Source organism: Strix aluco, chromosome 2, assembly GCF_031877795.1.
Source record: "Strix aluco isolate bStrAlu1 chromosome 2, bStrAlu1.hap1, whole genome shotgun sequence".
NCBI classification, from domain to species: Eukaryota; Metazoa; Chordata; class Aves; order Strigiformes; family Strigidae; genus Strix; species Strix aluco.
Genome location: NC_133932.1, coordinates 51,491,754 through 51,519,625, shown reverse-complemented (window position 1 = coordinate 51,519,625; position 27,872 = coordinate 51,491,754). Strand labels below are relative to the sequence as shown.

At 38.8% G+C, this 27,872-nt stretch overlaps 1 protein-coding gene across 5 annotated transcripts in view; it reads right to left on the bottom strand.

Moving 5' to 3' along the window:
• Window positions 1–1,877: 1,877 nt before the first annotated feature.
• The window catches only part of SH3KBP1 (SH3 domain containing kinase binding protein 1), a 237,431-nt gene continuing 211,436 nt past the window's right edge, over window positions 1,878–27,872 (bottom strand). For all 5 annotated transcript variants that reach the window (XM_074814691.1, XM_074814693.1, XM_074814692.1 and 2 more), the window contains 7 exons: window positions 27,696–27,858; window positions 23,022–23,107; window positions 12,124–12,233; window positions 10,692–10,817; window positions 8,069–8,340; window positions 6,609–6,672; window positions 1,878–4,478 (listed from right to left, as the gene is read on the bottom strand). In XM_074814691.1, the coding sequence (XP_074670792.1) occupies window positions 4,437–4,478; window positions 6,609–6,672; window positions 8,069–8,340; window positions 10,692–10,817; window positions 12,124–12,233; window positions 23,022–23,107; window positions 27,696–27,858 (863 nt within the window). In that variant the 3' untranslated portion in view covers window positions 1,878–4,436. The remainder of the gene's footprint in view (window positions 4,479–6,608; window positions 6,673–8,068; window positions 8,341–10,691; window positions 10,818–12,123; window positions 12,234–23,021; window positions 23,108–27,695; window positions 27,859–27,872) is intronic.

Below are 27,872 nucleotides of genomic sequence, written 5' to 3'. Positions count from 1 at the left end.
AGTGGAGGGGAGCACGGCCCAGAGCTCTGGCCTGCTGGGCACTAGGCTGGCAGGTGCTGAGGCCGCTCAGTCCCCGGGAGTGCACACACCACCACAGCTTCCCACGGACATTTGAAAAGTGACTTTTGCTTCCTCAGCTGCTCTATTCCAGGCTGGGAAGCTCTGGCACCCCCTCACCTTCAGGGCTGCTGACCTAAGGAAGTTGGTTATTTTCTGAAGGCAGGAGCGGAGGGGCCACGGTGGGAGGGCAGGAGCAGGGAAGCAGCTGCAGGAAGCAGGGAGTGAATGGACCCGGGCCATGCAACCAGCTGCTAATTCCTCAGCCAGCTCAAGAGTCAGCTGAGGCCAAAGGTGCCAAGAGAAATCTAATTTCTGGATGAAGGGTATTAATAACCATGGATACAATTACCCGATGTTTAGTGTGGGGAGTTCAGCTCCACCCCGTCCAGCTCTGTTTTAACCCAAGGATTGCCCTGAACAGAAATCAATGCTTGGAGGACCCGCTCCTTGCCAAAGCCTATGGGAACCGCAGTTGCCCAGCAGCACTGCCACCCCGATACGGTCGAAGGACCTCCTCAATGCAGAAGTTGCAGAGTGGTTGGTTGTTTTTACTTTTAAGCAGTATTTCTGTCTGCCTTTTGAACTACAGCCCGTCTGTGTGAAAGGTATATTCTCTCTAACCAGCCTTCACACCTTCCTCATCAATGCACCTCTGTCCTGTTTCCAGGCCCAGGGACCTTTCTTCTGGGGTGAAGCAGACACCTCACATCTCTTCCCAGCCTCTTGCATCACAGCAGAGGCTGCTGATTGGCCCTTCCTGTGGGCAGGAGTGCTGCACATCACCCCCACCACAGCTGTACTCTCTCTTTGGCTCCCGGCGCTTGGGTATTTGTGGTACCCACGAACTGCAGCGCCTCTGCCACAGCCTCCCCTTGCGCCCAAGGCAGGCCCACAGGACCATAAAAGCCCCAAAAGCAAGGCTAAAAGTGTGAGAGCTGCCAGCACAGTTATGACCGCAATGTGGCATGGCCAAGGAATTCACAGGAACACTGGATATCTTCACACCATGTCAGCCCTGCTGCAGCAAACATGTTTTTGTGCTGGCCCAGACTCCATGCACAGGGTGCTGGGCAGAGGGGCTGGTAACGCCGCCACCCCTGCAGCAGGGCAGCCTGGCGCGGAGGGTGAGCAGGGGGAGAGCGGGGCCTGCTCGCATGCGAGTCACCTCCACAAGATGTGTCAAACAATTCTGTAACTTCAGCAGAACATGAATTTCTGAGGGAGTTTTACAGCGCTCTCTCACCTTGCTTGCACAGGTGCAGATTTCAGTCCTGGCTGTCACAGAGTACAGCACTCCTATGGATGTTTTGGCACTCCTATGGATGTTTTGGCACTCCTATGGATGTTTCATATGCAAAGTAGCTCACAAAATATACTGGGCAGCTGGCTATCATACACCTGGGAACAAAATTTTACTGCATATAGTTGTGTTCAATCCTTTGACTTGTTAGCATAACAACAGATTCATCTAACCCTTTTGCTCATTTACAAATGGATTGTTAATAAGAAAAATACAGAAGATGAAATTTAAGCAACAGAACTTAATAAACACTTTGAATATTTACCATCTTATTTCCATGTAGAACTTTTAAGTGCTAAGTACTATGATCTCATATTAAGAAATACTCGCTCTTTTTACCTGAAAAAAGAACATAAAGAGAACAAACTGTTTTCTTAATAACCTAGATTTTTCAAATCAAGATTTTGCATATTATCATCCAAAGGCATGAGCCTGATGTTTCACACCTGACTTTTACACATAAGTCTGTCACAAGATCAGTGTGTGCATATTAATGAAAAGTCATTTTACACAACTCTTCAAACAACAATATTTAATCATTTTTACATCAAAATCACTTTGTAGCTCACCAGCATTTTCTGTTTTCTTTAAATATAAACCCAAACATTTTTAAAAGTAGTTTATATCCACAGGTTTAATGCATAATTAATCCTCTTTAAAAAGGGAAAATCCATGTGTTACGTGAAATACTTTCTATTATTATAATGAAATGCAGTAAGAAGAGCTTGTATTTCTATAAACTCTCTTCTCCCAGAATAATCAACTTTCAAAACAAAGCATTTTCACAAAATCTTATTTAACCTTCTTTTACAAAGCATGATATGTTGGACTTCTAACTTGGATTTATAAAATGACAAGTTATCATCTCAAGAGGAGGGGAAAAAAAAAGAATGTAGTCTGATATAAGGAAACTGTGCCAAATTCAGACTTTCATTTGCAAAAAATGGAACATTTCTGAGATGTCTCATACTTCTGAGGCACAACTCAGGAATCAATACCTTATTTACTACAGATACAATAATTTATCTCTTTCCAGGGATGCAATTAGGAAGCCATAGCTGTTCATTTCTGGATATATGTTGCAAATGTATGACTACAAACCCAAACAGAATTCTTATTCCTTATTCCTCATTTCCTCCTGTTCTCTTAACTCTGCTACTAACTTCACAAAAAATACGGAAGTAATCTAGAAATCTTTATTGCTGGAAAGCTATGGTGGGACTACCATTCTTTGTACAAAAATATTTTAATGCAGTTATTTAGAAATGTTAAGTAAGAGCATTTCAGTGATAAAATATTTTATTAGTGCTTCTGTTTGAGTATACTGAGCAATGTATTGGGACTTTTAAAAATATCTCAGGTTTCACTATCCGACCTGTCAATCTCAGACACCACTGTTACAATGGAAGCAGATGCTATGATGGAGAAAATCATCCCAACAGTGAGGTTCCGTATTGCCAGTTGAGACCCATGAAGTAAGATTTGCGTGTGGTGGAGTGTGTATTTTATATATCTATGGATATCAAAAAGATTATGGGAACTCTGCCAAGCATGTGTGAATGTGACCTGCCAACAAAACACTACGTCTCATCCAGCTTCTGGCAGGCAGGGTGGTTAGCTGTGATACAGGATATGCTGGCTGGAGCCAGCTCCAGCATTTGATGAGATGACAAATAGATCTTTCGTGGGTTTTGTCACTCTGAAGCATCACCAATATCACTCACCCACTCACTCCACGCTATGTAAAAATATCCATTATTTAAACACTTTGTATAAACTCAACAGAGATTGCTGATGAGGTATGAGATGCTCCATGGCTAGTAAAAGAACACACGAAAACACAAACAGAAAAATGGAAGACCTTATTTTGAAAGGATGAAAGCAAACAGAGAAACTGGAAGAAATAAAGTAAGCATCAGGTTCAATAAAATGATGAAAAGAAAGTCTTGCTGCAAAAACAGGACTATAAAGTGTATCAGTCTATAAGTGTACAACATAATGTAGCAAACAATAAACAGCAAATGAAACAGTCACACGATAGAGAACCTTGTGCATGAAATAATACAACTTTTTATTCATGTTTTATAGATTACTTTTATTTATTTTTGCTTTAATAATGCATATTCTGTTCACTCTGTGCAAAACTGGGGACAGAGGCGGGCATTTAAATCATCTAATGAAAATCAAGCGGAGATGAACATTCAGGTTCAGGAAGAGGCCTATCAAAACCAGGAAAGCTAAAAAGCCACAGCTGCTCAAGACAAAGCTGCTCTCAGCTGTGCCCTTTTGTCCTGCCACCTCGCACAAACCTGGCTTTACTGACTGAGCAGCTGTACACTGAGAAGGTGACCTCCGCTGGACACTGGGGACAGGAGTTGTCGTGGTAGCTACATTAGGGAGACCTGGCTTGCAACCGGCTCCAGTCAGTGTGTGGCAAAGAAAGGCACAAATCATTGCAAAGACCAGATTTCTGTTGGTTTGTTTCCTTCTTGTAAATACCTTACTGTACACAATGTAAGTTTAAATTGTAGGGGATTTGGGGACATAAAATTGCATATTTAACAGAAGTTAAAACCATAACAAAAAGTAGGCTGTTCTATCTTGAAGCAAAAATAATCCCTCCAGCCCCAACATTAACATTCATTCCTGGCTATATGCAGTACAAACATTTTAAAATCTGTGACAAAAGACAATTAAAAACCAAAAGTCAAAATCATAAAGCTTGTAAACAGATAATCTGAAATACACTTTATTTATGGAAAAATATCATCAAAATAGTACCACTATGGACTAAACTGCCTGAGTTTTCATTTCACCTAGGATCTTGAAGTAGAGAGCCTTTAGCACAAGAAGATCAATTTCAGTCACAACTAGTGCTGCACAGCACTGCTTCAGGTGGGAAATTTGTCCTCGTTGGTGGTATTTTTGTTGTGCTATCAAAAACTGTTGTGCTAATCCTCCAAATAAAGGGATGTTGAGGCAATTCTTAAATCATTTGGCACAAAGTTATTTTGGCTGGGGCATAAATTTGAGTCTCAGTCATGAAGAATAATGCAACATTCCATCTATCAAGTATTCACTTTGATTGAAGAGCTTTCTTTATGTCATTAACTTCCATCTGAAAACAAACACACACAAATATTTGTGATGAAATTAGATGCTTTAACAAAGTGATACACAGTTGGTGCCGCTTGAAAACCACATGTTCCATCTTGTCCACAGGTGTCGAGTATGGGTTTTACACAACTCTTATTTCCACAGATTTCACAAACTGAGGTGGCCTCCTCAGCTGCATAAGATGGCCACTCACGGCTTCCTCCTCTCAGAGCCTGACAGTTTAGTCATTGAATGTACTGCAAGACCTTTCAAACTCTTTAAGTGACAACTTTTACAAGCCACGCAGCTCGCTGCCAGGAATTACTTGCAGAATGAGCACTGTGTCCACGCACCAGCTGCTGTGCTTACACCCAGCACAAGTAAACTGAACTGTTGATGATGAGCACTGGTAGCTGAGGAACAAAACCTATTGCCTCTCTACTTATAGGGATGGCAGTTGCCTTCTACACCCATCAAGCCTGCATCCAGGCACCTTAAGGGCTCTGATGGATGTACAGCCATGTGGTAAAAGGATGTGGCTGAAACCATCATCAGCCCTAGCTGTACACTTGGCCCCTCTGACAGATGCTGGAAATGCTGAGGCAGGGCTATTAGATTTATTCAAACACACCCACAGTGCTCAACTGTGCCGTATCATCAAGGCAGTCTTCTTTAATACATGGACTGCAAAGCACTCTTAAACTAATGCAACTTTTGTTTACTGAACTCTCATCTTCATGTAAAGCTAAGAATGCCACCTTGGCTAGCATCTGAATGTTTACCAGGATAAGCAACATTTGAACTGGAGTAAAAGCATACAGCTATAAGATTGTAATTTTAAAACCATCAATGCAGATCTCTGCATAAAGATGTAAAGCCATCCTTGGAGGTAGAATCCAGACCTCTGAACAGTCTGGCCTGTTAGACTAAATCAATAACTGCTGTTAAAACTGTTCATTGATTTTATCTGAATAGATTTCAATTTTAGCTGAACATGAATTGTGTGTTACCAGAAGCCATACTCCTATGTGGTTGCACACATAAAGCCCTTTAGGCAGCCCTGAAGCACAGATACTGATGGTCCCCAGTTCTGCCACCCTTTGTCATGTTCCCAAGGACTTTACTGAGCAGGAATAGCCCAGTGAAATTACAATTCAATTTTTTTTCCCTAGTACAAAGAAGAAGTACAGTCGACCTATACCATAAAAATATAAAATATAATAAATACTAAACCACTTATGAATAGAATAGAATAGAATAGAATAGAATAGAATAGAATAGAATAGAATAGAATAGAATAGAATAGAATAGAATAGAATAGAATAGAATAGAATAGAATAGAATAGAATAATTTCAGTTGGAAGGGACCTACAATGATCATTTAGTACAACTGACCACCTCAGGGCTGACCAAGTTAAAGCATGTTGTTAAGGACATTGCCCAAATCACTCTCAGAAACCCAGAAAAGCAGTTTCAATGTCATTCCATATCAAAGCAGCACAGCCAATGATCCCCACAAAGGCCTGGCTCCATGACTCACACAAGCAGGGCAGCATGCTACCTGGCAAATGACTAAGCCAGCGTGACATCATCTAGAGCTAAGGTACTACACAAACTGTAGCAGCAGTAACTGGGCTCTTAATCAGAGCACCTTCTATTATATTGTTTAGGATGCTTTAGTAAAGACAACCTGAGTACAATCTGTAGAGAAGACATAAAATTCTTGCTATATGAAATAATATTCCAAGCGTATCAACACTAAGATAAGCCTACTACAAAATATAAAGCTTTGGGAGACCACAAGTCGTTTAGAAAAGACATGATTTCATTTGTGACAAAATTAAACCATTAAAACTGAGACTAAAAAATATCATAGTTTGAATCCTATATTGTGTTTAATTTTTTTTTAAATCTGTCTACTTGTGCTGATGAATTTTTAGATAATTATCAGGCTTTTCAGTAAGAAGCTGTTATTGCAATATATATGACACAGACTGGCAATACTATGAAGGGAACACGTATATCCTCTTCAGAAATGACAGTAGTTTTTCATTCACTGGAATCTAAGTATCTTAGAAGAGTTTTATGTCCCATACCTGAGGCTAAATCAAACCCGACAATACTTCCGTAACATTATAAATAATTTAAGTACCTGCAATCGTAGACGGATCTTCTTTTCTTCATCCAACTCGGACAGCAACTGTTTAATCTCTTTTCTGTTAAAAGAATGCAAAAAAAAGCTTGGAATGGAAATGATTAAACTAGTAAAATACAAAAGATCACCTCTTGGAGACATATTTTCCCTGCTTCACTTGTCACATTTTTTCCTCTGAACAACTATTACAGTCAGTATACTCTTGTATACTACATGCTATACTACAGAGAAGTAAGACTCACTACAAAAGGACAGTACCTCCACACCCCATATGGCTAATGAGTAATACAGTTCCTCCTAACAGCCCTGAATCCACAGCCTTTGCTCTGACTAGCTGTATTAACACCCAGTTGTCTTTTTTTCCATACAACATGTAGATGGATTGGCTGTTGGTGGGTTATGGGAACTGGTAACACAAATCCTGCATGTGCTATCACATACTTAATCCACTTAAAAGCTGTTTATGCCAGCAATATGATGGCTTCATTTATAAGACTTAACGATCCCAAATATGGATTTGCTGTCATCCTTCTTTGTCGGAAAGGGGAACAGAGCTATAAGGAGCAGACAACTTCTCATGTTCCCACTGAGCGATCTCAGCTTAAGACAGAAACCATTAGGTGGAAGCAGCCCCTCCAAGAAGGGCCGGGGAGACCAGAGGAGCAGGGGTCTGACTAAGAGGTGAAGCTGTGGGGCTCACTGGCTAGATCCAGCTTGAACCACACCCTCCCACATCTTCTCCCAAACTCCCTGCACTGTTCTGCCAGTCTCTGCATGCTGCTTTCCCTTTTCTTTTTCCTGTCTGGGTTACACACAACTGAAAATGAAGGTTTAGCTTCCAAAACATTAAATGTTCTCAGGAATAGCAAAAGCTACAGGCCAGCCCCAGTTTCTCCTAAAAAATGAGCAGCTTATAGAAAATAAAGATGCCCAACACTAAAATAGTAAGATTCAGGGTCATAAACACAAAGGTCTTTAAATGTCCTAATCACAATTCAATTACTTCATTTGTAATATTGAGTTTCCTGGGAAAATGTGCTAATAATCAAACAGCAAATTGATTTAATAATTTTATGAGCTTATAGTAACTGGTACTGCAACTAGAACAAATGCACCCCTTACTAAGATTATTGCACGAGTTCCCAAATAGTTATTGGCAAATAAAACAATATAAGAACCTTAATTGCTGCTTATAGCTTGTAACTTAACTTTACAAACACCCCATAAACATCTGCTCATGTCATAACACAGGAAAAAAAAGGTGTTACAGATGGATAGTGCCAGTCTTTTTTCCTGAGCTTCTCACCCCTGAACGTGTTCTGTCAGATGAAAATCACCTTCAAACACAAAGGCAAACTGTGTAGAGTAACATACATGATGTCAAGTTCAGGAAGAAAATGCCACCACCATGCATGAACGGATGCATCCCACCTACAGCTGTGATTTGCAGTACTTACTTTTGCTGGTCTTTCATGGTTTCAATGATGGTTCTTAGCTCCTTAATTTGTGTTCTCAGCTCCTCCAGGGCAGTCTGACCTTGGCTCAAGTGCTCAGTCTTTGGCTTTCCTTCAGTACCAAACAGGGATGGGGAATTTGACCTGTGGCCTGTTGTTCCCATAGCAATTGAGTGAAATCCAGGTGATGGTGAAGGGGATAGTGAAGGTTGTACATTACTGCCACTAGCCAAACTTCCTGGTTTTGGAGGCAAGGAAGTTTTATTATCAGACACCTGCAACAAAAAGAGTAACATTTAATGCCTAGAGAAAGCTTTATGAAAATCAGACCTTTAACAAATGTCAAGTATTTTGCTGTTCTTCAGTAATGTTGAAAGTCCATATTCAAACACAGACAGTTTTGCCCAAAGCATGACAAATATAACAATTAGTCATTATCTTTGTACATGTACATCAGAGGGACATAGAAGTTCAGACAGCTTCTGTAAGACTTTCCACAGTTGCTACAACCAGTCAGCAACAAGTGTTTCCAAGATCTCAGACTTAGCAGTGAAATGAACCAGGGACAGATGCTCAGTGTTTCTCAGAAGTTTGTGAGAACATCCATGGACATCTCCTGCAGAGCACAAAACTGCATGGCCAAGAATCCAAGTTGTAATTTTTTTCAGGTTAAATTTACAAACATCAACCAAAAAATGAAGGAATCTTCAGCACCCAACGTTGCCCTTAGTATTATGAAACCATCAAAATATTCCTTAAGTTTGCTTGTTGGTATGATATAAAAACAAAATCCCATGGCTTCAAAATGATAATATATTAATAAGAAGTATGTACTGTACTGTCCTCTGAAGCTTCTGTGAATCCCCATAACTACCAATGGCTCTTTCTTCCTCCAGGAACTTAACAGAAAAACTCAGCATTAACCTTGTTACCCTGGAACCATGTGGCTAGCTCAGAAGGATCCCATGCTTCTTGATTTGTAATCCAGTGCTCTACTTAGACAAGCTATAGAAAATCTTAAGTCCACGTACGATATATGACTTCACTGCATACACAGAACAAGTGTGTTATCACAATGGCAAGTAAGATGAGCCTTAATTATTTATCATATTGTTATTTGGCAATGTTAATGTGTGCATTATACGACAGCTACCAGGAGTACCTGAAAATCTGATTTGGCCAAGAATAAGAAAAAGCACTTCCAACTCTGTCTTTGGAAAAGAAATATTGAAATTGAATGGAAAATAGGGTAAGATATTGAGAAAAAATGGTATGGAAATGGAAGGAGACATTGCAAGTGATGACTTGGGGACTAGGGTGGTGGCATTAGCTGGACAAAGTAACTGAGAGAAAAGTTAGTGGTCAGATGAAAATGAGGAGAAAATGTGATGGGGAGGGAAGCGCAGGATCCACTGAGTCCTGCAAAAAACAGCCTTCCCCACTACACAAGCATGATTGAGCACAGAACCTGTCTTGGGCAAGCACTACATAAAAAAAGTGTTCTGCAGAAAAAACAGTGTGACCATACAAATAAAAATGATGTTGTAACCACAAGAAAGCTGAATCGCTCCAGTCTTGAATGTTTGACTTCATGACTTTAATACTATTTTTTAAACATTTTATATATATACGTGTGCGTGTTTGAGTAATGTGTACCTATAAACAGATCCTTCATGGATAATAATCCTTGTATCAGTAAATGCAAGTTTCCTTTGGAATGAAAAGAGATGTCAGCCTGAGTTCAAACCTAGAGCAAAGTAAGCAAGGCACAACTGGAGTCATCCACACTGAACACCTTATTCCAGATGTTAACTGGCTATCAGCATTAAAGCCTCAAGCAGCTACTTTCTGATAGCAGTCGTCTTGTTTTAGAGAAACAACATCTACATCCTTGGCATACCAGCATATAATCATGAATGTTGGCCCAAGGGCATTTCTTTAACAAAAGTGCTTCCAGAAGAGGGAGCTATATAGCAAAACATGATCCTTCTAACTTGATCACAGAAGTGCATGACTTCATCTTTCAAATACTTTTGTTAGACTATTAGAATGTAATATTTGTTATTAAATGTATCCTTATGTACTAAAAAATAGTTCCAACCTCTAAAGCCTGATCTACATACTCCTTCTGTAATATTCGACCATCCTATAGTTTTCTAACAATATGCAGTAAGAATGGCACAAGCCTATAAAATGAATACAATTATACCAGTATAAAAAGTGATTATACTTACAAATTTAAATTCACATACTATTGGAGTGGGTCAGAGAGTTGTATTTTCTCTGCTCAGAGACTCTTCTAACATAAACTTAATTTACAGCTGCAAGAAAGGGCCTTTGTTTCTAAAATTTATTTCCCTAGATTCTCCGATTCTGTGACATGTATTTACACTAGAAGGATTTTTTCACAGTATGGTTATGGAGACATTTTAATTGTGCAATTCACTTTAGACTTGCATTTCAAACACAGAACAATCTTTACTAACCCTTACTATTTTAAGCTTCTCTAAAGGGCCAGTTACCAGGTGACTGTTGAATTAAATTTGAAAAATAAATATTTGAATACTGTTTTCAAAAATGAAGATGCATATTATAAGGTTAAGCAGAGATATTCCAATTAACTTACTTGTGATATTGTAACAGTTCTTGATTTCCTTGACACTTCAATAGTTTTGTGTGTAATGGAAACATGCTCCTCCTTCTCTTCTTCAGGACTTGGTGAGTCAAAGAAATCTGGGCTTGAAAGGGACGACTATGTAGACAAACACACACACACCCCAAGAGAGGAAAAAAAATGCAGGTATTTTCATTGTACAAGAATTTAACAAAGGAAGAAGAAAAGCATGTATGTGATGACTTCTTTATTTTTAGTTACCATTTTCAAAGTAGCAATACTTAGAATAAGGACTCTTGCTCAACCCCCCTTCTTTTTTTACATCTTGTTTTCAAGGCTAGAACGCTTTCAAAGCATTTATGAAATTAGAGTTGAATTCAACATTACATCTTTTTCATTGCATTATATCATAACATGAAGGCACCTTCCTGTCCGCAAGACAAGCTGTACCTGACTTGGCTAGGACACCGAGCACGGTGCTGTGGGGATGCCAGCTCTGCCACCTCGGCAGCTCTGCCATGGCTTTGCTCAGTGCAGCTCTCACTCTGCTGCTCTTCAGAGGATCCACACTACTGCTGCCTGTGCTTGGCCTCTTTGTAAAAGGTGCAAACAGGGAAGGTTCTTTCCACCCCTTGCTCCTTTCCCCATACATTTGACTGGGGAAGAAAGACCTTTGAACTTGTCTTTTATGTTTTTGCATTTATGTACATAGTCAATTTTGAAAACTTTCTCTTTTTTTTTGTTTTGTTTTTTATTAGTTTCACAATAATTTTTGCTTCCCTCCACTTTTTCTTCAGCAACATGAACTTGAGTAACCATCAGTAGTTGCTCTCATTCTGATATTCCAGAATGCAAAAAAGCACAGAAATAAAGCCCCAAACCCAAAGACACTGGAAAACTAAGCAGTGGTTTCCGAAGTATGGTTTATGAGATCAACTTGTCTAAAGATACATATTAGAGAGTGAAATGTAAATCACCTTTATATTTACAATTGTGAGCTTAATGAGAAGAAAAACATGATGGCTCAAGGAGAGCTGCTGAAGGCTGAAACTGTCTGTCTTCAAAATCTGATAAATGTCCTAGAGAAACCAAGGGAGATGCTTCTTTTGGGAAACACTTTCAAAATCCTTAATACTTAGCACAAACTAGTTTATTCCAAAGATTTGTATAAAGGATTTTTCTGGCCTCAGTCACGATTGGTGGGGAATACTTGGCAGCACCCAAATAAGGGGGTATGAATCTTGTAAGGGAGGGAGTGTTTTAAACATCAGTATTCAAAACACTGGCAGTCTTTTGACACTCATTTTCCGAGCTGCATCTCTCTGCCTTGCTGTACGTGTGAAGGAATGGCCGTGTAACTGTAGTAAAAACACCAGGGAACACAAATAGGAGGGAAAAAGATCAGAAAAAGAGTGTTTTTAAAAGAAAAGGAAAATTAACTTACAGATGTGAGAGACTGGGAGGGTGGTCGCCTGCCAGTAGCTTTTGGTCTGGTTGTAGTTGGATGATTAAGCTTCTCAGCAATTGGTATTACAGAGTCAAAACCTTCCAAGTCTTAAAAATAAAATAGAATTGATTTGTTTTTCTGGCAATTGTCCTCAAAGGGAAAGAATCACCATTTTTTTTTAATTTCAAAGAAATCAAATCCCTTTTTCCCCATTGTGTCACAGTGTTCTGCACACATTTAGGCATCATGATGGCACTAAAAAAACCTGGAGGTCAAAGGCAGCTGTAATCCAGTCACCCTTGCCAAGCACAATTACCCTTCCATCTCAAACACAATAAAGCAGAGGGGGAATGCATAGAGGAGTCTGGCTTTGTTTCTGGTGTAGTGAAAGCTAAATGGCACCATGTGTCCTATGGCATGGAATAAACAGTTTCAAAATTTCCATCTTGTTATTAAAGGGGTTAGTAATTTTTTTCCCTGAATAACTGGAGACATAAGACAGTGCACGGGTTGTCTCAAGAACTGTACTGTCAGCGCTGCACCTGCAGCAATTGCTTAGGGGAGCACAGAAAGAGAATTATCAAGCTGGAAGCGATCTGTAGGTTCCCGGACACCTACAGCTGGAGGCAGCATAGTTTCCAGTAGCTATAGGTGAGAGGAAGATCTCCAGTAGTCCAGAAGTTATGGTAACTAAAAACTCCAACAGGCTCCTGAAGTGGTACAGAGCTCAGGAAAAACAGGCCTGCTGGAATGCAGTCTTGACTGCCTTCACGGTTAGTGAAATGCACCGGGAAAGTGTTTACTGAATCCAGCCACGTGTTAGCATGTTTACGTGAAAGAATGATGTGAAGGCTGAAGGAACACCGCAGCTTGTGATTACATGCCTGAATCAAATGGCTTAACACCATTCATCTATTTTTATGGGTTATATCAGTTTCACTCACCTCCATTTCAAAATGCACTACTGCATACGTTAAGCAGAAATGAGTCAGAAAACATACAAGAGGTACTTCAGACAAGATAAATGAAAATTCTGTAAAATTACTTTCAGACATGAATGAAACACTGGAATGATATTCATTATTCAGAGACTATTTTTCATTTCACAGATGTAGGAAGGAGTAGCTTTTAAGTTAATATATATATTGGGCACTTAATTTTCAGAACTGTTACAGAACAACGAATCCCTGAAGATTTAGCTTTGTTGCTGTATTACAACCATCGTACAAAATTACACAATGGAAAAACGAATGAAATAATGGGTCTGTGCAGTAAACTATATGCACTGAAGGACACCTCAACTGATTCCAAGTACTCATAATTTGGCAGCTAGGAAGTAAATGGGATCAGACATCCGTTATTCAGCAATATTCTTCCATCTCTGGGAGAGAAGAAGAAAAAAAGAGACCTCTTTCAATAGTCCTGAAATAGTCTAAGGTTATTCACCTCCAAATACTACTCTATTTTTGGAGCAACTCTTCCTATATATAACCAGTGACTCCACTGTCCTCTACCATGTATTTGTCTCATTGCTCTTTTATTGACTGTTGCAACCTATGTGCAAAGGTAGGTCACCCTCTCTGTCAATGCGAATTTGGCAATCCGAAGCCTCAACTTTATCCCAACATATCAGATGAGGCTACAGTGCTTTTAAAGTAAAAATGAACTAACATTAGCAGACTGCACAAAACCTATCTGGAGTCCTACAGAACTTTAGGGTTTCAGGAGATGAGAAATAGAAGTAAAAATTTATTTTCTGGTGAAAAAACCCCATGCAAACATAAAAGCTGGTTTCCAGTAACGTTTCCCAGTTTGAAGCTGACGCATGAGATGGCTAAATGACTTGCTTAAGATCACACAGCAAACCAGTGATGTATTTTAATACATTGTCTTCATTTTCACCACTACATTACTTTGTTAAGTTGCACAGCAAGAATGTATTGACATCAAAAACATACATTCATCTATAAACGTGAAGGTCACATACATGAGTACAAACAGAGGCTGAAGCAACCCTTCCATTTGTCCCAGCCACTCTTTCCCACCTAACTGTTTTTGCTATTTTTTTTTTCCTGAGCTAGTTTTAATCCAGCTCATTTTCCAAGAGCATGTGCCCAGTCACACAAATACCCATGCTGAAGGAAGGATCAGTAGCAGCACCAGAGGACTGATACAAGCTGTTAAAACTGAGAGGAAGAGCAGACTACTGCTTTGGTGGGCAGCAAACTGGCTGAAGTTACCTTGCAGCTTAGGAAGGCTCAGTGCATGACGTTCCCCTCTCTGTGTTGTTGCTTCTATAGTAAATGCCACTGTCCCTTCCTCTGTTCTTACAAAAGATAAGTACACTAATATGAAAAACCATCAATGAAAAAAATAGTGAAGGCAATGTGTTTCTTTGGCTTAAATAAACTAATAGTTACCTAGAGTTCTGTGTTTGATCACAATAATCAAATATTCACGTTTAAATTGTAAAATGTATCGATAAAAAGAGAGTGTATGAATTTGTGTCCTTGAGACCCATGAGCACTTGCAGATAAAATTTGCTCCACACATTTTATGAATACCATGAAAGATGAACATCCCTGTGCAAAACTTCTATTATCAAGAAATACTGGGAATCCTCATTTTTTTCCACTTCCGAATGCATTTCTGATAGCTAGAAAAAGAAACTAAAACAGCCTATACCTGCACCGAATTTTAAAAAAAGAGCAGAGAGGAGGTTGGAAAGGCTCCACAGGTAGAATCTGCTGCCAAACTAGTGAAATCACAGCCATTCAGCTGATACTATAAATGAAATTCTATTTAAGTGTAAGGGGCAACACTTGGTGCAATGCTAAAATAGTAAATCCATTTCCAGTACTTCCATATGCCCTTTATCCCCCCATTTGTTCTCCTTATTTAGATGTGGTTCTCACACCCAAATCCACTCTGTATCTAACGTTATTACCACCTTCCACGGTCATCACCTATGAGGTATCCATTCAGGAAAATTTCCATCTAGTAAACTGGTAACTAGTAAAATGAGGAACATAACCACTAACAGACCTCTGCCTTACTGTCATCTAAACTGTTGATTCAGTAATGCATTCAACTCATACCGGTTATTTGATTATTTTTTGCTGATGGAAAGCAAGGTTATATGGGTGTGACTATATTATACTCACTGATGTCATTAAAAGCAGAGATTTTATTATAGTTTGTGTTTCTGTAGCTATCAGAAATTTGGAGTTTAAATTTACATACCAAGCAAAACGTAAAACCTTCCTGACCTGGACAAATGGAACACCGTTAAAAATAAAGTCCAGTCTACTGTATTCACAGCCCTGTTAATTGCCAGTAAGGTAGCATCAGCATCCAACCAGCCTAAACTCTGCACTGGTACAGCCTTCTCTGTGTCTAATAATAACAAACAGTAAGGAAGGTTGAATTGAACTCATAGAACGACTCATAGAACATAGTGGGCACCCATCAATTAACAGTGCCACTCCCTAATTAAAAAATACTTGATATTTGTTCAATAAATAAACAGATGCATTCATCATTATTACTGTCTGACTGATGAAGCTGGTAATTCATGAGATGGGAGGAAAAACATCAGAGTAATTCTAATATACTAGTGTAGTACACACAATAAAATGTCTGGCTTACTGAGCAAACATATTTAATTAATATGAAAAATGTTAGCTGTGCAATTATTCCCTGGGATCCTTCCAAGCTAGTTAGGAATAGGATGTATTTCCCCATTGCTGTGTTCATTTGAAGACATGGTTATTTAAAACACGATGATGGTGTTTTTTAAAAAAATGCCCGGATTCATGAAAACAATTTTGTAAGGAAAAAGTTTTCAGCTCATTAGACTTGTACCTTCCTGGAAAATAACCTTCAATTCTTATTCTTCCCCCGCCCCCCCCCCCTCCCCCAAACCCCCCCAAACCACCAGAAAGAAAAGGTTAACCAGTTATACTTCTTTCCTTACCCCTTTCCCCCCCTGCATTTACTATTCTAGCATAAAATGTGGTGAGGCCTTAACTTTATCTTACGTTTAAGTATTTTAGACTTTGGGCAACATCATTTATACATAATGAGGACAGAAAGCTTTTTGAATTAGCAGAGTGATTTCACCTTGAGAAAACTGAAATGGAAAGTGATGGTTAATAGCAGAATCAAGACATTCAGAATGCTAATGGTGAGATTTCATGGAACAGAAATACAGCAGGTCTGGAAGAAATGAGGCAAAGGTGGCAATGCAATTCATTTGAAGAAGATAATGTCACAAAAGCCACAGAGATAGATTTCATTTCATAATCATCTTCAATACATTTAAAAGATTGACAAGAGGCTTGTGAAATGGTATATACACTCTCTTTAAATACAACAATCCCAAGAGCTATCAAATGAGACAGAGATACTGCAGATGACATCTTTTGCATTAATGTCCATTCAATATATAGCACTAATTAAAAACCAACTCAAATAGTAATCTGAATATCACTGGGAATTTTCAGAAGACCACAATTATTTTCACTACTTCAAGTGCCCAGATTCTGCTACTCTCTCCATGTAGAACAGCATTGTACCCTTCAAGGAACACTGCCATGTTCCTAGCCAGTGTCAGGGCAGCAGAATCTCACCCATAATGAACTGCAGACTCTTTTTTAAGATTTGGGTAATGTACTTCTAGCAGGAGGGCTCTCTGGCTACAGGGTTACTGTGTTCAGAAGCGTAACAGCAATGTGCTGGGGAGGCCTGCCTGCACGGTTCTGTGCTTTGGAGGGAAACAGCTTAGCTCTCCCAGCTTCCCAGGACAGCCACTGGACGATCACCTTTCCTAAAGTATATGATTACCTTTTCCCATTTCAGCCCTGACTTTTATTGCTTTAATAGCTGAATGTAGAAAGCTGCCATAATGAGCTTTGCTAACCACTTGCCAGTGCCCTCATAAGGATTTTATTTTTAACGATTCAGAAGATGCCAAGAAAGAACTGAAAGGTCAAGAACACTGTGCTAGAAGAAATGGATATGCTGTTTTGAGGCACTTCAACTTGACACGCATGGAGAACGATTTAAATTTCTGGTTTACCGCCTTTTTCTGGACTCTCCAGGGCAAGAGACCTATTAATTTATGTAATGGACCATTAACATGTCCCTGATTACAATATTTACAATTCACAACTATGTTTATGGGTGATTTTGATTCAGTGACATAAATATTACAACTTAACTCAGTTGGGTAATTCTGCTCCTTTGCTTCGCTCTATCAAAATGAACATGAATAGCAGCATAGAGAGAAACAACTGGTTTAGGCAGATTTCAGTCTTCATTATATGAGTCACATTTTGTCCTCCAACCCTCATATTTATCAGTATTTGCTTTTTTCCAACTTTTGCTCTGTGTCTTCAGGCAAAATTATTATAATGTCTCGCAGTATTACAGACTGTAATTTAAAGACAAACCTGCTCCATTCTACAACCTTTTACTGGAAATATTCTTCATCTTTTTCCCTAGCATGGGCCAAATCTCATTAGATCACTTTTTCTTCCAGTCAGAGGCACAGCGATCACCCCTCCTAAGAAATATGAGCACATTACAGCTCCAGAACAACTGCAAATGCAGCTCAAGGAAACATGATACAATGAAGATTTTTAAAATTTGTTTGTATACTAGATATTCTCAAGTAGGGTATTTTTAACTACTCTTCCAGGCAAGTTCTGTCCCTTGGAGGGACAGAAAAAGAGTACAGCTAATAATGTGGGTCTGGCCAGTACTCCATGATCCACCAGCAAATGCTCTGAAGATTCAAGTCTGAAGAAATACTGAAAAATGGACTTATGTTAACCAGCTTTCAGGGAATCTCTTAAGAAAATTCATACCAACACTATATGTTTCAGCAGGAATCAATGAAGGCAGATGTGCCTTATGTTAGCACTGATAAAGATTATTAACTGCTTTCATAAATACTATGCAAAATGTGTAAAGGGGCCAGAAAAAAATATTGGAAAGATGTGTCCACTTGGCTCTGTGTGGGAAGTGCCTGTGCAGCTCAGTCTTTTTGCAAAGCACAGAAACTGCTTCTCGTGTGGATTAACTGAGCATTTCTACAGTAGATGTATTATTTTTATTTCTTAGTGACTTATTCTTTAAATCACTTAGCTTAAATCTGTAAGATCTTAAGTGTTAGATGATTTCAAAGCAAGCATATTTAGGATAGACAAGACTTGCTTCAGGATTGCAGGATTCTAAAGTGTGTGTAGATATATAATTAAAAGATTTAGGATTAATCCTGTCTTGCAGAAATAACTCAATACCAATAATTAATTACAATAATTCAGTAATTTTCTGGAAGCATTAGTTTTTGATCCAGTAAGCTATTATATGTGCTAGATGTTCCTGTCATTGCACTGGTTCTCAGATATAACAACTTTTTTGTGATAATTTCACAAAGAAACACATAATCTGAAAAAAAAAAGTTATGCAAGGCATGAATTTAAGTTGTTGAAATCAGTGTAATTCTATATAAGGACTGCTCTTTTGTTGATAGAACAGGGCTTACTTTCAGTGTAGCTTATGCAGATCTAGAAGCATTTTAAACTAAGCTCAAAAAGCCACTGTCAATCCAGAACAGTTGCTTGTACATGAGACTTTACAACAGATGTAACTAATGTGATTTAACCACAGTGATACTGGAGAAAAAGTCTTGGGTGACATGACTGTGCACTTCCTACTGAGACCCAGTGAGTGCTCTTTAAATTTCTATGCCTTGTTTTGTTGGGTTTTTTTTTCCTCTTTCAGACTAGACAACCATCCTAGCATGTTGCTACATATTTTTGTTTTGTAATGTGTAAGGACATGACAGTGAAATATGTGCATTAAACTTTTCAATGACACCATCTTCTGTAAGAACGGGTTAATGAAACCACAGCATTGACAAACGGCATGTGCAAACTGTACATGTCACTTACGTCACTAAAATTTCTTATGGTACAATAATGATTTCTCGTTTCAATGCTATGGTGTAAGATTTTCTATCACAGTACACTCAATTTCAACTTTTAATTTAAAAAAGTCTGTAATAGCCATCTATACATAAGGTGTTCTACAAAATACTTCTTCTTGTATTTGTTTGTTATGCATTGTCAACTTAATCAAAGACAGGACAGAAAAGAAATGGAACAAAAAAGCACCTTACCCTCATGAAATGAAGAAGAGTTACCCATGGCAAAGAGATGTAAATAGGAAAAGTTGGATGAAAGATGTGTGGAAAGGAAAGTAAAGGCATCACTGAAAACAGGGAAAAAGAAAATAAAAGAAGTGAGGAGGAATGGGGAATGGTTCCTCTTAAGTAATATATTCTGAAGACTAGTTTTCCAATGCTTTTTGTAAGGATTGTGGAAAGAAGCAAAGGCATGAACAACAGTAGTAAAAGCTGCCATTATATCTACAATCAGCAGTGACGTTGCCGAACAGGACTTGCTCTTGTCAGTACAGATTGCAAAATTGTAATCAGTGCTGTATTATCAACAGGAAATTTAAATGTCAAGTCACAACTCTGCAGAATGCATTAGTGAAATCAAGCCATGCGCTAACATCTACATAAAAATAACTTTTTATATATGCAACTGACACTGTTACGCACAGTATTACACATCACCTCAGCCCTGTTCAAGCATTTGTGACTTTCCTGTCCTGTAAAGTTGGGTGAGAATGTTTTTAAATGTGTTTTTAAAGGTGTGTCGTTTTCTGGTTATACAACACTGATTCACTGGTGGAATATTACTTAGAAAATAAACAGAAAAATGCCATTTCCAAAACAAGCAATGTTTAAGATGGTGATCTAGAATAGGGGACGTAGACAGAATACAGGTTTTGAACCTGGATTCCTCAATTCCCCTCTGCATATTGCTTCTCAGTTGTTGATGGAATTACTGATTTTGTTGTTGCTGATTACTTGTTTGTTTTTTGGGAGATGGCATATGGAAGGACCTTGTACCTTCTCTTCCCTTGTCATAAAGGTTTTGGTCTCATCATGATAAAGAAAAGGAACCAACTTAGAAATCCTTAAAAAGGCTTCACAAAATGGAAAACTGCTCTCCATCCAGCTTTAGTATGGTTTGCTTTTATAACCAAAACTGTCTCTCCAGTGCTTTTGTACATCTCTCTGCTTTGAATGAAGGAACAAGAGCTTTAGACTGGCTATAGGACTGAGAAAGCGACAACCATTACCGAGCTTAATATTGCTAGTGCAAAAAAGCCAGGAGAGTGCTGCAGTATTCATTTTCAGTCCAAGAGTCACCATGCTTATTTAGCATAAGCATGAAAGAGGGTGAGGCAACTTGCAACTGACTGCTACTCTGTCCTCTGCCCGCCCCAAGAGCTCTAAGTGCCTGAGACTAATGGAGGAATAAAGAGAGGCCCAGTAACCAGAATGGTCATACACCTGAGCTGCTGCAAAGGCCATTTAACTTCCATTTTCTTCAAAGGCTACTGCTAAGCCCCACCTTGTTTGCCACATAGGTTCACTCTAATTTGTTGTGTAAATTTGGATTACTGAAAAGACATCAAATGGTAGATTTAATCAGATCCTTTTTGACTGGAAGGATGAAGCCCAGAGAAGCTGAGGCTGTCCTCCCCACACAGTACATGTCACTGGGGCAACCCTGGTAACACATATCACAGTTAACTATTATCTGGACTCATAGTGCCTGATCCATCAGTGTTTTGGAATACACTGGACAACTCCACTTGCTCATCCATCATTTTTACTAACCACTCATTTAGCCACAAGATTTCTCCAACTCATTGTTGTCTTTGTAAATAAATAAAAAATCTAACACATTTATCATAAATCTTTTCAATTACACTGTCCCATAAACTGTCCTGAACTCCAAACCTCTCCTCATAGTAAATTACATTAATCCACCATGAATTGTTTTGGCTTATTAAGTTTTAATTTATTGTTCTACCCTCTCTTAAAAGGTTGTTTATTTCTTTAACAATATTTTACATGAGCCATCAAAAACCTCCTGAAAATTTCTAACAGTTATGATCTTTGGGTCCACTTTCATAACAAAATAATAATTTATTTATTTTTTTCTTTTAACGAGTTGTCTAACAGGCTAGAATGACAAGATCTGCCCTTGTAGATGCCATTCTGGTTTGACCCTATCAAGTTATACGTCTGTAAGTATTCACACTATTTTATCCCTGGACTCACCAGGTTCCCCTAGTTAGTAGTAGCAGGAGGTCACCAACTAAACCCTTGCAACATATGTGTGTGGTTTGGTTTATTGACTCTTGTTGGCTCCTATTCTCCATTAAAACCAAACCAACCAATAAACAAACAAACATCCCCCCCCCCCCCCCCCCCCCCAAGTTCTGGAAATGAAAAAAAATTCTTATAAATCACATTTCCTACCTAACCTTTCATAGGTTGTTTAAAAAAGAAAAAAACAACAGAAAAAATACAAAACAGTCTAAGCTTTTATCCTGGTAGTGATTCCAAGGCAACTAGAACAGGGATTTAAAAAGTTTACTTCCATCACACCACTATATGGAATTTGCAGTCATAGCTTTAGCTTTCAAGTAAACAAAGGCTTACATGCTTTGAAGCAAATTTGTAACATGGGTAACAAACACTAAATGGTAGAATTTGACTGCATTTCTGTACCATTCCTTGATATTAATCTCTACAATAAAAATGTTCATGCAATTTATCACAAGCTTCTAGCTTTCCAATGTTTATCCCAAATGAAAATCTGGGAAAAACACACTACTTGCTTTTCCAGAAGAATGTTACTATCATGAACCATAGCAACAGCAGAAGATTAAGAAAAAGCAGACATATGGATGCTGAAAAGCTCATAAACCTATGTGAAATCAATTTAGCATTTTATTGTTACACTGCAATTAAAATCCATCTATAACTTAAAGCTCTGCTTTCAAGTCTAAAGAAAAGGCAGGTTTGACTGTTGAAAGTATACTATTTTACAGAAAAGTTTTACTAATAAAGCAGTCTGGGTGGAAATCACTACACCAAAATAACATTTAATGCCACCAGTGAAAGGTATTAACGCTTACACATGCAAGGTACCCTGGTTCTGCCTTTTACAAAAACAGGTCTCTGGCAGCACAGCTGCGGCTGCGGAGGAGAGCGACGGCAGCAGCTGTCACCAGCGTATTTCTAAGTGGAGGTAGAAGATGGCTGTCGCCGCTTTTGCTTACAGCCCTGGGACAGGAGTCAGAGCACCTTGCTTTCCAAGTGCCACTTACTGCAGCACCCACCCCAGCAAACATCTCCTGCACTGCAAAACTTGAGAAGGAAGGAGGGTGAGAGAAGACAGAAAAATAACCTATCGTTACTCCTTTCCAGGTGATTTCCCAATTAAACTGTTTGTGTTGCAGGAACACAAATAAGAGAAATTTAGACTTCTTTTAATTGGTGTTTTCAGTAAAACTTTTCAGATTGGCCTCAATTTGTTCTCTATTCCTTTGTATTGGAAAGTGTAAAGATTACAAACTGCACCAAAACCACAATCTTTTGCAGCATTAAAAATATGGCAGCACTAATATTACATCTGTTAAACACTTATGACTTATTATTGTTGGCCTTCTCACTTGTTTCAGACTTTTAAACAGAAATAAGAAAATCCCTCCTATTCAAAATATCTCACCATGCCATATTTTCTGTTTCAAAAATTTTTTGAACAGAAAATCCCAACAAAACTTTTTTAAGTCAAGCAGAAATGATCCTTTAATCCTGGAGCTAAAATTTGATATAAATGCACTCACATTCATTGCCAAATCCTTAATCTGTCTTTTGGATCATAACAAAGTCACTAAAAAGCAGACATTTACACCATAAATTTCTTAGGCAAACTATAAAAAGCACTATAACTTACCGATGTCATTGCTTCTTTCAGAGGAGTCTTTCTCTAGAGTGCTGGATACTGTACTGCCCACTAATTCCACTTTTGGACTATCACTCCTGCATTTGGATCAAGAAGAGGAGATATTTTATTTGAGTGTTTGTGCAGGTTACAGTAAGTTGATAGCTAACTTGCAATTAATAATGAGAGTGAAATATTCTTCCTTTGTAGCACCAGACTAATAGCAATGTGTCAGAGAGAGCAATCTCCAGTAAGCAGACATGGTGTATGGATTAACCTTATCTCATTTCTCCTTAACACCTGTCAAAAAAGCCTATTTTAGACACCGTAGTGTCCTGAATAATGCTTCAGATGTTCACAGCATCTCAACATGAAGGAAACCTAAGGGCAAAGGGACATTCTTCAACATCTTATTTGTTATTTTTTCTAATTAATTGGCTTGCACAAACTATAGCGACGGACTACCTAGAATAATGCTGAAAGGGAAAAAACCTCAAGCTAGCATCATGCATTTCAGTGGTTCCTAATATTTACTCATAAATGCAGCTCCTCCACCACATTTTTGCACATTGCTTACAAGATTAGACTATAAATATTGTTTCCGCAGGTCCAAAGAACCAAGATCACCTAGTCTGTCTGAAATGTCTTTGGAATAGGCAAGTGTTAAGAGTTGTGATAGTTTACACAGAGGCACTATTTTTAAATCAAACAGGAGATCAAACATAAGCAACGTGATTATTCTTTCTTCGTAGAACTTTCTATCCCACCACTACTTAAATTTACTGAAATAATCTGACTATTGAAACAATTAATTAAAAAAGGGCCAATGGTAGGCAAGTAGCTCGGCTTTGCACAGGTCACACAGACAAACTGTGACATTTACTGTGATAACAACTGTCCAATTAATGCAATAAATTGTACTTACCATCATTATCAGGTCACCTAACAAATATCATAGTTTTTCCACCATGACTATTCCCAGCATAGTGCTGTAAAAATTATGATGTACATAAGGTACCCAAATTATGGGTAAAAAGATAGATCTGTCCCTCCAGCAACCCAGGCAGATGTGCATTTCTATGAACAGCAATAATTAGCCATTGACAGTCAAATACATAGCAAGTTCCTGAATCTCATTGATTTTTTCATTTGTCTCTGCTTTTGATGCCATAAGCTGATGACAGATGGTCTGAACCTCAACTCATGGCAGCCATTTATGAGCAAAACACAAAGTGGCTGGAAACCCTATTTCAGACTTCAGGAAAGCTGTGATAAAGAGCCTGAAAATTGGTGTTAAAAAATGGAGGAAGCCACAGATTAATTGAACATACATCCCGTTAAACACAGTGGTAGGGTGACAAGTGTTCTATGAACTAAAAAAGATAGACAACCAGTTTATGACTAGTCCTACACAGCTATCAATATGGCAGACAGTTTGCACCAGGAAGGAAACAGAAGAAATTTAACACATTCCTGGAAAAATGTATTAATTGGCAAGATGGTAACTAAGGTTATTCTCCAAGTGATCCACCTGATTAGTTAGTTTTCTTATCTTTTGGTCTTTAACATTTTTTCAAAAAATTATTTATATATTTGTAAATCTATAAGAAGCAACATAGTTTCTTGGCTAACAGGGCAATGAGCATCTGTCTGCGTACTCTGTTTTGCACATATATATTTCCCCAGAAAACTGAGCGCACCATGTGACTTGGAAGCACTCTAGGAAATGCGTGAGTACGGTTTTGGAGGAGATTCTTAGGATGGTGAGATTTAGGGCTGAAAGTCACAACATTTACCATTTGACTACAAACGATACCAAGATATATGACAACAACCCCACAAAACCCCCCAACTCTGTAGCTGAAAGAATCAACAGGCTTATTATGCCAGTCTACATCCATACTGTTGTGAAAGGACTGGAGCCATCCCTTCTTGGTCACAGCATCTCCCTCCCTCTGCTCATGCCCATGCAGATAGGCTGTCAGCTTGATCAGACAGATGATCAGCCTGAAAGAAGCCCCACACTAATAGAAAACCCACTGCAAACTGATTAATTGCCATCTGGAGCAACTCCCTGACCCATATGGCTGAACGGCTGCACAAATGCTGGTGCTAATGTACAGGAGGCTGTGGGAACGGGCTGCCAGGAGGGGCAACCTGCCCCTGTAGCAGCAGCATGGACACAGATTGGTTTAGACTGATTGTAAAAATGCACTTTCTGTAGGTCTTTATGGCTTGCCTGCTCCAGAGAATTGACTTAATTGAGTTAATTTTCTTTATAGCAGCCCGCATAGTGCTATGTTTTGGATTTGTGACAAAACCAGTGTTGATAACACAGGGGTGTTTTCCTTTTTGCTGAGCAGTGCTTGCACCATGTCATGGCATTCTCTGCCTCTCACGCTGCCCAGCCAGTGAGTAGGCTGGGGGTGCACAAGAAGCTGGAGGGCACACGGCTGGGACAGCTGACCCCAACTGACCAAAGGGATATCCCATACCATATGACATTGTGCTCAGCAATAAAAGCGAGGGGAAGAAGAGGAAGGGGGGGATGTTTGGAGTGATGGCATTTGTCTTTCCAAGTCACTGCTACATGTGATGGAGCCCAACTTTCCTGGGGATGGTTGAACACCTGCCCACCAATGGGAAGTAGTGAATGAATTCCCTATTTTGCTCTGCTTGCACGTGCAGGATTTGCTTTATCTGTTTAACTGTCTTTATCTCAACCCACGAGTTTTCTCACTTTGGGCTGAGCTGCCCACCGGGGTTAAACCACAACATGTCAGCAAAACCTCTCTTTATTCTAATATTCTATTCAATTTATTCTATTCAATTTATTCTAATTGTGTTAGTTAGAGCTTACCAGGCAGAACAGCTATATGAGATAAATCCATTAATTTGAACTATCTGATAAAGAAATTCATAGGGAAACTGCTAGCACTGTGATCATCAACATGCATCATCATCACCTTAAAAATCACCTTTCCGTCTAAGTTTTAATCTAACTACTGTTACAACTAAAATTCTGTCAAATATAATGGTGTTAGATTAAAAAAAACGAAGCATTTTTATCTGTGCCAGACATAGCAGAGTTTGGACAATTAAGAACATAACAGGGTACTGTTTAGATCTGCTTTTTTACTTTAACATGAAAACTAAAATATCTTTAAAAATGCATGGTTTCTTTAATTTTGTACTTAGAAAAAAGGAAAACAGAAGAGCAATAAAACACCCTTCCACAACTCTAAATGTTAAAAATATTTATAATATGTTTAAAATATTCCAAGCAAAAGCAGAACAAAAGAACAGCTACCCTGTTGCACGCCTAGCCAGTGAACTGAACACTAGTGTATGTATTGGTCTTGCCAAGAAGACATCACTTAGCTAAATCTAAAGGTCATAGCAAATACTTGCTTTTCCAAGCATGTCCAAGTGCCCAGCAGGTGTGGACTATATTTTGGAAGAACTGGGCAAGCATGTTCAAAGCCAAGAAGTCCAAAAGAAGCTGTGGCAGTGGCACCTGGATAGAGGGTTAAGTTCTCAGAGGTGCACAGCCAAAACACGTCAGTCAGATGAAACTGGCAGCGCAAGGGAGGCACCGTTTTTGTATTTTATGTGTCTCAGATTTCACACTGAGAGCATTTGTTTAATGAACCATATGTGGAGGAATGAAGGGAACCAATATCCAGGATTTCTATTTTATTCCACTCTACTCTATACTCCATTCTGGTATTTAATTCACCGTTAGTATACTTGAACTCCAGTATTTCAATTGCAGCTACTTTTTCTAACACTACAATAGTAAAATTATTTCTATGCCTATATTCTAGTATTTCTGCAAGATGTGCAGCTTGTCCATTTTAGGCAACTGCTTTTTTCTGATTTTCACCTATTTCTATCCACTATGTATAAAGGAAGTCTACAGTGCACAACTCGGATCCTGATGACTAATGTAGCCATCTAGACTTGATTAGGACTATGGGCAAGGCCTTTAGTTTACTTGATTAGGACTACGGGCAAGGCCTTTAGTTTCTGCAACCTCTGCTTTTCCAAGCTCTAGCAGAGATTAAAGGGAGTTGTGTTGGTAAGTCCAATTTCTCAGTGATCCTCAAAGGCCGTAACCACTTTTGATAAAAAGCATCGTGTAACTATAGAATAACAACCAACATTGGGGCATAAATACTTGACAGCAGTATTCTGCAGTGGCACCAGCTTAAAGAATATTCTATGAAAACACATGTATTTTGCTAAAAATTGATCTAAAATGATCAAAGAAAACAGACTGAAACCAAGCTGACAGTATATGAAATGTGCATTGTCTAATGCTGTTCCTCGGTACAATCCAAACTTTTGCACTGACTTAGTGCCCCAGCTAAACTGGAATAATTTGAGGTAACCTAAGAAAGTCAACATCAGCACAATACACTGATGCAGATATTTCCCACATATTGCGCAGTGGAAACTATGATGTTGCAGTAACAATGTGTTCATCAGTCTAAGACTGTTACTCTTGAGAAGATAGTTATGATCCAGCCAGATGACTAGAAAGCTTTTCTCGTTTTGTTTTGTTTGTTCTTTAAATACAGTTTACCATGAAATCAATTGTGACATTAACTGTAAAATCTAAATTCTTTGAACGTGCATTTTTTCCACTAATCCCAAAAGCACTGGACAGAGGAAAAACAATACCTTGTATGAGTCACAGGCACAACTGGTCTTTCTGGTCGTCTGGGAGGCAAGGTACCAGGTCTATTCACAGAGTTTGCTTTGGGTGGTCGAGGTTTCTTCGGAGGTATAGCAGGAACTGAAGGCTTCTGCAAGTCTAACTGTTTTTGCTCTCTCTCTGATCTTTCTTTAAATCAATTA